Source organism: Chelonia mydas, chromosome 1 (genome assembly GCF_015237465.2).
Source record: "Chelonia mydas isolate rCheMyd1 chromosome 1, rCheMyd1.pri.v2, whole genome shotgun sequence".
NCBI classification, from domain to species: Eukaryota; Metazoa; Chordata; order Testudines; family Cheloniidae; genus Chelonia; species Chelonia mydas.
In genome coordinates this window covers 62,007,891-62,021,835 of record NC_057849.1, presented here as the reverse complement: position 1 = coordinate 62,021,835, position 13,945 = coordinate 62,007,891, and the positions used below count along the sequence as shown (strand labels likewise).

General features: G+C 39.2%; 1 protein-coding gene across 4 annotated transcripts in view; it reads left to right on the top strand.

Moving 5' to 3' along the window:
• Positions 1-13,945, top strand: part of DGKH (diacylglycerol kinase eta) — a 261,578-nt gene that overhangs the window by 128,723 nt on the left and 118,910 nt on the right. For all 4 annotated transcript variants that reach the window (XM_037894669.2, XM_043533362.1, XM_043533371.1 and 1 more), the window contains 2 exons: positions 12,103-12,213; positions 13,752-13,832. In XM_037894669.2, coding sequence (XP_037750597.1) covers positions 12,103-12,213; positions 13,752-13,832 — 192 coding nt within the window. The remainder of the gene's footprint in view (positions 1-12,102; positions 12,214-13,751; positions 13,833-13,945) is intronic.

Sequence of the window (13,945 nt, the reverse complement as noted above, 5' to 3'; positions counted from 1 at the left end):
ATTTAACTGCACAAGTCACTGCAGTAAAAGAATGAATAATAACAATATCTTCATTGCAATGAAGGTAATTGAATAGTCCTATTTATGCTTATTATTCTAATTTAATTAACACTGGCTGCCAAGTGATAGGTGGACTTCTCATACCAGAGTGCCTGAGAATTCTACAGTAAAACAGGAAATACAACAGAAGAAAAACATTTAAAGAGAAAACTCTTTTAAAACAAATTGTGTGCGTGTGGTGGGGGGAAAACACAAGGTGCAGTGATGGAGAAAGAGGGTGCAAACAGTTAATGGTGGTGGTAATCACAGAAGCTAATGAAAATAACTTTAGGGAAAAAGTCTTAAGGTAATGGTTAAAAGTGGAGAGAGGTCATGGGAAAGAGAGTCCCTCACTCTAGGGCCCTCTTAAGCAAAGGCAATTTTGTTAGCTTAAAAAGATACATAATATCTGTCAAGCTGTCCTCCAGTGGCTTAAGAGCATGAATACCTGTCCAAGACTGTTCAGAAGCAGAGCACAAACCCGGAACTGGTTGTGAGTTCTATACTTAGATATCACCAATTATCAAGTGAAAAAACTCCTCAAGCACTCTGAAGGCATAGACAGTCCCTTGTGCATCTTACCACCCAGTTAAGCTTACCTTTGTGATAGATTGTTCCTTACACCAAACATCTCAGCAATATTCAGATTACTACCAGTTCCAAAGGACCAGACACTTACCCCAGGTCAATTACACCTTAGATCTTGCACCAAAGATACTCCTATAATAAACTATCTAAAGATTTAGTAACTAGGAAAAGGAAATGAGAGAGTGGAGCTTTTTGTAGTAGTTGGAGTTTCCTAAGTGCTGTAGGTTTCATTTCCAGGTACCTGTATATTATGTTGCTTTTGTTCTGCCGAGAAGTGACAAAGGCATGAATAAATGAGGCCAGATGTTCATCCACCAGGATGGGATGAAGTCTCCTAGCTAATTGATGATGGTAGAAAGCATTAGTCCTGGCCATTATGATGTGAGAGCTCAGCGTCAGGGAGTAATCCGAGAGTATACCCAAACTGCAGACTGAATTGACCAATTGTGGATGTGAACCTTCAATCAAAGGAAATGGTGGTGATGTGATCGTTTGTGATGAAAGGTAGACATATAGGTCAGCTAGTGTTGCTGACAATTGAGTCCATGTCATCTGACCAATTCACCTGGTGGTTGCATGTAGATGTTGAAAGAGACTGGAGAGAATTGATTCTTCTGAGTGTCCAGAGTCCTCTTCTCCTCAGTAGGTCTGGTAGAGTTCCAGTAGCCAGAATCCCCAAGCAGCTGGACCTCCCACAGTGGAGCTAAGAGTGTAGATCTGTTACCTCCACTGACTATCAGCTACTGAGTTGTTCTGTTCTCTTTTTAAGCTCCTCCTCCAGCCCATATATCCTTTGCAAGTGGGGGGGTTGAGGTGGCCTGGGCCCTAAATAGCACTTAACTCCTGCCTTTTCAGTGTGGGGTTTGTACACCCCTCACACCTAGCAATACCAACACCACTATGAGGTAAGGAAGTGTTATCCCCACTGTGCAGATTGGGAACCAAAGCGCAGAGAATAAGTGATTTACCTGAGGTCACAGAGAAAGTCTATATTTGAACTGAGAAAAGAGTCCAGTCTTCTAAATACCCATCTGTGCTTTTATTCTCTTAATGAGAATGAAGTTGTAGCTGGAAATAAGGAGTGGAGGCCATACCATGTGACTAGTCAGCTCCCCACAGATCACTGGCAAGTAGAGCTGATGGGGAATTTTGCCACAAAGCTTTTTTTTTTTGGTCAGAAACTGCTGATTCATCAAAACTTTTGTTGGGAAAGTTTCTTGGTTCCAGTCTGAAATTTCAGGGCAGGTGGGCGGGGGAGAAAGGAAAAAAAAACCCTTAGCGTAGCCAATAGTGGTTAGTGGGCTCACCTGATATATGGGGGAGACAGGTTCAAGTCTCTGCCTGATTCTCTCTGCCCAGTGAATATGTAATAAGTCACCACTTTGAATTGGGCAGAACAAGGAGCTGAACCTGGGTCTCCCATATCCCTGGTTGTGCGCTAACCAACTGGCTTGAGAATCCGTATCTCTCTGTCCCAAGGAATATTTAATTATTTTACAAAGTGGAACAGCTCCAACAGGAGAGCTCCAGAGAGTCTGACTGTTTAGCTCTGTTTGATTCACAGCAGGGATTGATCCTGTCTCTCCCTCATCCCAGGTGAGTGCCCTACCCACTGGGCTATTGGCGATTCTGGGCTGGTCCCTATTCTTCTCTTGTTTTTTTGTGAAAAATTTCTAAAGGTCTTGGTCTCTTTCCAGTGTGGAACAAAAACAAATCTTGAAACCTCTAAATTTTTCATGAACCAGAATAATTTTTTTTCGGACTGCCCTACTAGCAAGTGCTCTGTTGATCACAGTTTGAGAGCCGTTGGTTTACACCATATCTTCACAGAACTGCATGGTATAAAGCAGAGGCAGGTAAACTTTTTGGCCTGAGGGCCACATTGGGTTTCCAAAATTGTATGGAGGGCCGGTTAGGGGAGACTGGGTCTCCACAAACAGCCAGGCGTGGCCCGGCCCCTGCCGCCTATCCGACCCCCACGCACCTGCTTCTCGCCCCCTGACGGTTCCCCCGGGACTCCTGCCCCATCCAACTGCCCCCTGTTCCCTGACGGCCCCCCCGGGACTACCATCCACTGCTCCCTGTCCCCTGACCACCACTGGACCCCCCCACCCCGACTGTCCCCTGCTGTCCCATCCAACCCTCCCTCTCATTTCTGACTTGCCCCCCAGGACCACTGCCCCATCCAACCATCCCTTCTCCCTGTTCCCTGACCACCCACAGAACCCCTGCCCCTGACTGCCCCCCACTGCCCAATCCTGCCCCCCCCCCCCCCGGACCCCTGCCCTCATTCAACCCCCCTGTTCTCCGCCCTCTGACCTCCCTGACCCCTATCCACACCCCCGGCCCCTGACCACCCCCCCTCAACTCCCCTGCCCTCTATCTCCCCCTCTCTCCCCCCCGTCCCCGTCCCCTTACCACGCTGTCTGGAGCACCGGTGACTGGCGGCGCTACAGCCGCACCGGCCAGAACTCCGGGTCAGGCCGTGGCTCTGCAACTGAGCTGCCCGGCTGCCCAGAGCATTGCACCAGTGGCGTGGCGCGCTGAGGCTGCGGGGGAGGGGGACAGCGGGGGAGGGGCCGGGAGAGAGCCTCCCGGGCCAGGAGCTCAGAGGCTGGGCAGGAGTTTCCCGCGGGCCGAAGTTTGCCCACCTCTGATATAAAGGCATCTTTTGAAGCTAAATCAAACATTTTAATAAAATATGAAAAGCCTAATCCAGTCCCCAGGATGCCAGAGTACATAAATCTTGAAAATTTAAAAACCAGTAAGCACAGTCCATAATTCTTCAGCTTTATCTGGAGTCTGGTGCTATAAACTGCTTTTTCCATATTGCACAGTTCCTTGGCACGCTTTTACCATAGTCATATCAATTAGATTGCTGCTTTTCACACTTAAAAATATGAATTTCTGGGCAGTGAATAATGATTTAGACAGTAATGTTTTTTTTTTTTTTTCACCACTGAGATCTGCTGGAAAGAGGTGCCCTGTCCAAGGAGTTATTGTGGATGAAAGGTTTAATTGAATTGGCTAATCAAAGAGTAGATGAATTAAACTTGTTGAGGAATAGTTAGGAAACTGAATTCAAAATATGACATAAGTAATCAGAATTTCCCACACCTTCTAGTAAAGTAGAGTGAACTCAATATAAATTTGGAATAGAGTGAAACCAGTGAATTATTTTAAACTGTATAATCTGTAACTCAAAAGGAAATGCTCTATAAGTAGGCCTGGCAGAATTCAATTTTTTTTTATTTTTATTTTTTTGAGTTTTGATGGATAATACCTCTGTTCATTTTAAAGTATTATTTTTTATTTTTATCAAATATACATTTTCACAGTTGCAGGAAATTATGGAGGCGGGTCTGACAGTAATTATTTAATGACATTAGATGCTGAGATTCACAAAGTTAACACTTTGTAACTGTTAAAACACAAATTGTCCGCGTCAGATGTCAAAATATACTCAGTAAGTATTCTTAAACTCTAAGTTCTCAGCATTTTTCTTAGTTTGCTTATCTGTATATTTCGATTATTATCCATGGAAATAGCTTTTTGTTAGTTTTGTGTGTATGCTGAAATTGACATTTACTGACATTTACCAGTAAAAATCTAATCCTTCCAAGCCTATCTATAAAGTCTCAAAGATACCCAGCACTTTAATGTGTCAACTAACAGGAGTTTGATAAACTAGAGTTATGATATGAGCTGCAGATTGTTATAACACCTGTAGTTGTCTTATACAGACTTAAACCTATTAAAATATCAGAAACAATATGGTATAATGACAGATCATTTTGTAACCAAAATAGTCTGGAAAGCCTTTACGAATGGAGGGGTATAGTACTGATGCATGTTTAGGTTCTTCAGAAAAGTCAATACATATTAAGATTCTGGGAACACTCTCCTTTCGCTTTATAGGTCTTCTCAACATTTATATTGTCTGAAAGTTTAGTATTTTCACAAATGTTGATAACATTTAGTGGATTTGATAGCCAGAAATAATAGGCTGTTTTCTACTGAGTACAACTCCTTAGAGTTATGTCTTAATCAATGGAATTTGTTAGTGGTCTTAAAGGGAGAAAACCAACAGAGTAATATAAATGAAAAATTGAATATTTGTTGAGACAGACCTAATTATAATATTGATGTTATTGTAATTTTTGTTTATATTTTCTTTCAGAGAATGATTTTGATTTGAAAGTGGGCAGCAGTGTTAATATGCCTCTCTTCGGCAATACTATTGTTACACACCTTTAGTAAGGGATGATTGCTACTGTTTACATTTTAAATGTGTTAGACCATTACCCTAGGACCACAGAAACTCTACTCTTCCCAGTGGAATTGTAATGGGATTTTTGCATTTTGCTTGTGGGAGGCATCTTCTCTTGAGTAGTTTTAGTAGTTCATATTATTTTATAGTTACACCTACATGTACTTTATGGAACAACAAAATTTTTGAGTGCCTACCCTGCAGCCATTGAAGACAATAGCAATGCTCCCATGGACTTCACTTGGTACAGGATCAAGGCCAGAATGACTTTATTAAAATTAGCCTAATCAGCATTTTAATTTGATAGTCTCTTTGGAAAAATTCATATACATTTCTATAATTTTGTAATTTTGATTTTCTGATGTATGTGGTGTTTCCATGTCACTGTCCTGCCTGGGAAAGAGTCATTTTACCCATTTTAAACCTTTTTACTCAGAACTAATGAAACTAAAATGAACAGTACTTGATATTCCAAGTTGTAGCTGTAAATTATTGTTCTAAGACAGAAGTTAGCTCAATTGTGAATAATACCCAAGCCCTTAATAATTGTGAATAATACCCAAGTCTTTGGCACTAAATACTCAATTGTGAATAATAACCAAGTCTTTGGCACTAAAGCACAACCTTGTAAGTGATCTGTCCTTTGTGAAATATTTTACAGCTGTTCTATTCCCCTTATTAATAAGAACAGTCTGTTCTTTCAGTTAATCTTCTTTCATTTACATAGTATTTTCCATTTTCAGAACTTTACAAACATGAACTAATGAGAGAAACGTTTTGTAGATGGAGAACCTGAAGCAGAAAGAATAATTACTCAGGGTCACAGAGAGAGTAAGGGCTTGGTTATAGGAACATTTCATTCACGCTAAGCTTGGGTATGACTCTATCTCACGCTAGCCTGCCGCTTGCTAACTGTCCGTTCAGACCCTGCTAACACATACTAACAGTTCCTTAGTGCACATTGATCTAGTTCTGTTTGAAAACAAGGTAGATCAAATCACACTAAGAAATTGTTGGAATTTTAGTTGTGGCCAGAGGTGATTTACCAGCTGAACAAGGAGAGAAATCTGTAGAAGTACAGGTCAGAGAAGTACAACTGGTTATGATACCACAAAAAATTGCTGCATAAAGATAATTTACATTGGGTTTCTAGTTTTTGTTGGTTTATTTTTATCTTAAGATACATATTGAAACTGTTACAATCTTTTTTTATTACATTAAATTACTAATCCCCTTTCTATCTTTTTTTTTCTGTTAATTTATTTAACTGTGCTCATTCATATCCCTGGCATAGCTATTTTTAAACATCATCCTTTTGTCTTTTTTGAGGTCACAAGAAACCCTCAATAAAAATGTACGGTTACATTTAACAATTGGGTGAAGATTTTGTTTTCTGTAGATACAATTTATTTTTATTTTGAAACCATTAATAGAGAGCTGTCAGCATAAATGGCAGTATTGAAACTACTGTTTTGACGTTGTCAACAAAGCACAGACTTGCAATCCAAGATCCCATCTTGATCAAAATTCAAGACTTTGATTGAAAAAGACATATTATTAAAAATGTAATGATCTGCAGAAGACTTGGAATGTTAAGGGAGTATGAGTTAATGCGAACCATGAGATTTTCTTTTTCTGTAATGTGCTTAGAATTGTGCTTGCTTCAGACCATAACTGTGTGCCCTGTGAACATATAGAAATCTCACAGAAATATCGTTGATCTATTTTGGTATTCAAATTTAGGAAGGTAAATCAATAGGCAGTGTCTCTGGAGGATGGAATGTACTGTATGTTTAATATATTTTCTTGTTTTATTTAAAACATTTTGTGATCTTAGCAACCAAAATATTAACTGTCCAGGCTTCTGATGACCTAGGTAAAGTCAAAAAACAAAATTTAAAACAAAAGGTCAACTTGAAAAATCACTCCTCTGTCTGAATTTTTTAAGTTGTACCGAAGATTATATAACTGAAAGTGACTAGGAAAAATGTAATTTTTTCTTTGATTTTTCCATGTGTTTTTTTGTGCTTGGCAGTACTTTGTACATAGTTGGTTTCAATATTTCCCCTCAGTAGATTTCCCCTATTGTTCCTGTGGGTTTTTCTCACATAAACAGGGAAAAGAGAATTTTTTTTTTTAAATAGGAAAATTTGATTATAAAAGTACAAAAATTGACTCATGGGCTTGTGTGGTGTCTGAAATCACTTCTAACTCATTTTTGACATTGACACTCTCTGAAGATTACAGCTCACTTTCACAGAAACAAGTCTGTTAGTCTTGGAACTTTGAATGATACCTAAATATCTAAGAATTCATCTTTATAAAGGAAGGTGCTTTTAATCTTTCAATCATTGTAATACCCACAAACCCCAATCATCTTTATCACTGGGGTTTTGCAATGAAGAATTGGGCTTCTACCTTTTTCAATAATTGAATACTGATTTGCAAATACTTAATTTTATAAAATGTGGAGATATCTTTTAAATTGAGTTTTGATGAGAATATAATACTATTATGTAGCACATTAATTTCCGTTTGCTAAGTTGCTAAAGGGTAAGGATATCTAAGGTGATAGGCATTAATTTCAGTTTGCTGAGCGTACCACCAAGTTCATTAATAACTAAAGGAAAATTGCATTGTACTGGCAATTTTATTCATGAATGTTTGCTCTGTCCCTACATTTTTAGTTTTCAGTATGTGTGCAGATTTTTACAGTGATGGTGTATAATTGGATTGCACAAGCTGTCATGGGGGAAGCTGGAGGTTTTAGCAATTGAATGGGAGATAGAACTTTTGGCAAGCATTGCAGTTCGGGCTTGTGAGATGTGCCCATTAACTGGGTGCTTCTGCCAAATTACAGCAGTGAAGTAGTTAACAATATTGACAATTGTTTCCATTATGCTTCAGAGTTAATATTCTGCTGAGATGAATGCGTCAGTTCATGCCTCTTTGATGTTTTCTTGTCTGCCGACTCAGGGAGGCATTATTACTGCTTTGGTTTCTGCTCCATTTGTAACTGAAGGTTTTCCTCTCAACCCTGGGTGTTAGAAATATGATCTATATGTGACCCAAGGACCTCTGGATGCCAGCTGGCAGATTGATTGGCAGGGGGTTCATCAAAAGAATGTCATGTAAGGTCTCTAATGAAAGCCTGTATCACACTGGTCATCATAATCATTGCAAAACATATGGAGTTATGTATATACACTGAAAATTATGTTCTTAAGGTCTGTGACTAGAGGCTGATCACCAGAATGGTGAAAAGCACGTTTTCTTTCAGGCAAGAAATGTGTGTCTATTTGTCTGTTTACGTGTAAATTAAGGACTGTATGGTTCAAAATGGGCATCTATTCACAGTGTGAGCCAAATGCTAATGAAGGACTGTGAAATCTTCAAAGAGAGGACATTTAGAGGAAGAAGTGAGCCAGTAAGGACAATGAACTTTTGGGGAAATACTTAAGTGGTATGGAGGCACACCCTTATTCCTTCAATCTGTGAGGCCAAGCTGCCAGCGGGCTTGATTTTATGAGAAGGGATCTCAGCCAAACTGGTTGAAAATGCTGGGGAATGTCCTTGGGGTAAGCTATATTGTAGGAAATTAGGCAGTGTCTTGTTAATTAAGTTTAGGTTCTAGAAAGCATGTTATGATTTTGTTTTATGCTTTACCATTTGTTTCCAATATTCTTACTTTCTATCATTTGAATCACTATTCTTTGATGATAAACTATGGGCATGTCTACACTTACTAGTGAAGACGCTACCTACGCTGATGAGAGGGCTTCTTCCGTTGGCGTAGATACTCCACTTCCCCAAGAGGTGGATCCTGAGCTGAACCTTGTAAATGGAAGAGTGCTGTTGCTTTGGGAGTAGTGTATCTGAGCGTTCTGTGGAACAGGCTGAGCAGTCCAGAGGGACCCTCAGAGGACTCAGTGGTTGGTGCTTACCTATTGCTAACCTTTGCAGAGAGAATTAGGCCTGGAAGGTCAGGCTTGTCTTGCCAGAGGCTGATGCTTTCAGACAGCTGATCCACAGCAGGCACAGACAAGACTTCCTGATGCTAAGGACAGGTGGTGGGGAGGTTCCTCATAACCCTAGGAAGTGTCACACTATAAAGGTTAGATTTTGGACCAAAATAGGGGCACAACCAGAATTTTCCTGAGGAGGGGGCCCAGGTAATCTGCCAAGTAGCAGAGATCACTACCAAAAGTGTATGGGGATAAAAGTCTGTATTTGTACATGTTACACAAAATATTAAAGCCCGTGTGTTCCAGGATTGCATCACACTGACCTGTGGGACTTGCTAATCAACATACAACCAAGAGCTGCACACCTCTGTGAATGCAATGATCCCAATTTACTTTTCAGCAGCATCCCGTTTTGTGCATGCATTGGGTTCCAGGAGGCACCCACATATGTAGGTTTCCTCCCTTCTCATTGCTGCACAGCACATGTATGTCTTTTTCCAAGCCACGACCTCTTCTTCTGAAGCATGTCTGGAAGCAGAAGAGTTTGAGGAGGTAGCCTGAAGAGAGGGCAGCCCAGGGTTCTGAAAAACAGGGAGCTAGGATAGGGCTGGAGCCACAGGAAAAGCTGCTGCCCCTTCTCCAGGCCATGCTGTTTGCTGACAGCTTCAGTTACTACTTTTTCCCCATCTCCCAGGACTGCTCCCAGGTAAGAGAGACCAGCCAAGACCTCTCCGTCTCCCACCAGAGCGACCTATCGTTAAGGCTAAGATTTTGTCACAAATATTTTTAATAAAAGTCATGGGCAATAATGAAAAATTCACGGAAGCTCGTGACCTGTCTTTGACTTTTACTAAAAATATCCATGACAAAATGGAGAGCCTGGGTAGCGGTGGGCAGGCTCGAAGCTCCAGGGTCTCCCTCCGCTGGTGGTTCGGAGCTGCAGGGCTTCCGCCTGCTGCCCACGGTAGCCGGGAGTGGTGGGGGGCTCCTGCTGCCTGCGGTGGCATGGGTACCCCACAGCTCCCTGCCTCCGCAGGCAGCAGGGGACCCTGCAGCTCCCAGCTTGCACTGGCTGAAGTCACGGAGGCCTTTGACTTCCGTGACCTCCATTACTAGATCGTAGCTTTATCTATCATCTTTTGCCAACGAAGTGGGGGTCTGGGCTTATTGTATCCCTGGAGCAAAGTTCTGTAGCAAGGGTTGGATTCTGTACCAGTGGAACTGGATGATGGAAGTGCTCTGCCCTCAGTAGAGTATGTCTGTTGATGAAAGCATTTACACTGTACACAAATGAATGAAAGTACATTACCTGGTTATTTTAAATTAATAAGAATATTTATTATCAGGATCTGTTGTAATAGCTTCATATGAAAAAATATGCTATAGCAGTTAAATGTGTTTTCACCTCCAACTTCAGAAGGGTTTTTTTTGTTGAGAAAACAACTTTCTCATAGTTAAAATGGTAGTTTAAAAGATTTGTCATAGAGTTTTGATTCATAAGCCGTTTACGATTCCAGAGCCATTTAATGGACAACAATCCCCTGGTTACATTAAACAGGTTGGAGTGTTTGTGGAATATTATTAGTGCTCTAAAAGGGAGAGAGAAAGCCGGGATAATGCCTGTTTTTGTAGAAATGGCATGAAGGAATTAATTTAATCTTCAGGAAAACTGTGTGTTTTTTAAAGTCTAGAAAAATAGGCCAACAGATTTATGTTCTTTCAATAGACTTTAAATTCATGTATCTCCTTCATGAAAAAGGTTTTTAGTGTACATTCTGATCTTCCCATAATGTATGCCATGTATATCATAATATACATTTAGATGTTTCCACTTTCAGGATAATATTAAGATAAATGCCAATGCCCATTATATATTTGAAGAGGAAATTAGGACCATTGAATACAGAAATTGTATTGTATGGAACTGATTTGTATATTATTCTCACTTTTGCATATACATAAATCATATGCACCTAATTCATGTGCACCATGAAAATTTCAAAGAGGGAAACAAAACACAAGTACAGTATGGCTATAACAAATAAAACCAAAACTGGTGTGTGTGCCTGTGACTGAATTGCTAACAAATAAAATCCATTACATCATATGAAAATATTTTATCTTTGTTAGGTATATTTGGGGGCATTTTAGTAGGAAAAAACCATTAAAGAATTTAGTATAGTAGCCATGCTATGGATATATTTAACAATTATTTCACATTCATAAATGTGAAATAGTGAAACAAAAAGGTATATTTTCCTTTTTTCTGTGAATGTATTATGTTAAAGTTAAAAAGAATTTGACATCCATTGAAAGAAGATGTCATGCCCTTTTTTCAGGGTTTGATTAAGCTTATAAGAGGTCCAGATCAACTTGTAAGTGACCTTTGCATCATGTTGTCTAGAAATTGCACTGTACAATGACATCTGCATCACGACATGATACAAAATGGAAATACCATGCTTCAGAGGCTGCTTTAGAGCAGAGAATCCAGATCCATATTTATCTGCTTTTCCCTTTTAATAGTGTAGTTCAAAAGAGAAAATTGGGTATTTAAGACACTCAGTGATATAGGCCACTGTGCAGAACTATATTATACCATTGAGTTATAAAAACTCGTCCTATGAAAAGTACATGGGGAGTGCTTAAAAATCAATGGTGTGATGAGGCCCACAGATACTACCAAAACATTTCTAAACACATTAATTTATTGTGCTCTTGACACTATTCTTCCAAGTTTGAGTTTCTGTCTTCTTTTCCATTTTAATAGTTAGAAAAAAAGGGTAGCAAGAGTACAGATGCCACAGAGTACGATCTGCATGAGCTTATATGGCATTGATAGCTAATATTTTTTTTCAGAATTGTGCAACTGCCAATCATTGCTCACTACAATATTGTGCTTTTGGAATTATAGAAGTAATACAATTAAATAGCAATTTAATCTCCAGAATAATTATTGGCATTTTCAGTGTATATCTCCACTGCTTTTTGAATGCGTACACAGAAGTAACCTTTTGCCAGTATTCGCATTGTTAAAAATAATTGTGCATAGTTTGATTGTCAAATGATAGAATCAATCATCATCTCATACGTGAATACAAATAAAAAACAATGAATATCTTTGTACAGAACAGAAAATTGTTTACAAGGGTCTAAGAATTTTTTTTTATATAGTATATTTAGATACTTGGATATTTTTACTGGGTCTGATGTATTTAAATATTTTTTTCTTGTTTTCAGACAAGTATAAAGGAAGGGTTACTATTGAAGCAAACAAGTTCTTTTCAGCGGTGGAAAAAACGTTATTTCAAACTTCGAGGCCGTACCCTTTACTATGCCAAGGATTCAAAGGTAAGGATGTATAATACTAGGAACGAATGCCTTATGCTTGTAACACCAATTGTTTCTTAGGTTTATTAAAATTAGAACATCAGTTTTAAAATAACAGTGATTGTTTTCACAACCAATTTGCTATTTATAAAGATTAGTATACAAAATTAACTTGCAAAAGAAGACATGTTACATACACCTCTGAGTTTTCTGTATTGTGGTTTGTTTCTGTTCTTTTACCCTTTTTAAACAAATTAGTCAAATAACCTTAATAAGTGGATTTCTGTTTTTTTACTTAGGAAAATAAATTTTAAAAAGGAAAAAAACATTGGAGGGATATTGTTCAAATGTTAAACCTCAAAGTTCAAGTTTTTATGATTATGCTAAATACTGCTAGTCAGGAGTTATCCCTTGAAATGAATTTTCAATGGAAAATGAAGTTCTGAAAAACTGAAATTTTCAGTGGGAAAATTTCATTTTGAGAAATTACTCTCCTTCCTGTCAGGGAAAATCTAAATGAAATATTTTATTTCAGGTCAGTTTGATCCAGATGGAAATGTTTCAGTTTGTTGAACTGAACGGAAACATTTAATTTCAAATCAGTTTATCATTAAGCTGCTTCTGCATGAGCCCCCATGGTGCCTTCTGGGAGTGGTAGTTCAGGTGCTTCAGGCCCTCATTTGCTCCTCTTGATTGACCCACTACATTTCCCATGATGCACTACAATCTCCCCTGAGACTCAGCTGCATGGTGCGTCAAAGGTGTCAAAGGTCACATAGGTAAAAATGAGGGCATGAGTCACCCACGCTAGGCACACTTGTACAGTTGCTGCCCTGAAGAACTGACAACCTTAATTAACAAGATAGACAAGAGGTGGGAAAATGGCAGGATCATCCACATATTACAGGTGGGAAACTGAGGCAGATCTGGGAATTAAATGCAGATCCCCTGCCATCCCAGTCATACCTGCTTCAACTGCAGGACCATCCTTAGTTTCAACTCCCTGCCATGAGTTGAGTGTGTGTATGGGGGGAGGGGGGGGGACCTTTCTTTTTTACGCTTTTTCCCGCAGGAAGGGAGAAGAGACACATGACTGGAATTGTTTTACTCTTCATCAATGAGTCTCAGTGAGCCAACAGAACCCATTTAACCCTTTCCCAGCAGACTTAACACTGGCTAATAGGCTGCGATGTTTAAAGTAAACTCTGACAGACTGTTATATGTATTTATCTTCTTTGATTCTATTATGGCTTCCTTAAGTGGCCCTTCAAGGCTGAATATAATATTGTACATTTTCTCAAAGGTATTTTTAAAGTGAAGGTTACTTTTTTGACTGGGATAAAATTCATTTTCAGCCCGCTTATGTTTTTGAATTTTCCTACTGATGAGATTGTTACATGGCTCCCTTTGAAAGGCGAAATTAGAAAGATTTATCTGCTTAGTAATTTTTCTACTTATTTAATTTGATTCCTAAAACAGTAATGTGGAAGTGAAAGTGCAGTAGGGTAAGTGTGCTTAAAAGTGGTGTTTAATGTGTTTGTGTTATTTTCTGTTCACAGTCTCTAATATTTGATGAAGTTGACCTGTCAGATGCCAGTGTAGCTGAATCGAGCACAAAAAATGTCAACAACAGCTTCACGGTATGGTGCCATTATCATAGCTGTAGCCTTGAAAGCTATAAAAAGATACTAACTAAGACAATCAAGAATGTTCTCAATAAAATTGTTTCTCATTTTCCTTTATTTGGAAGTGT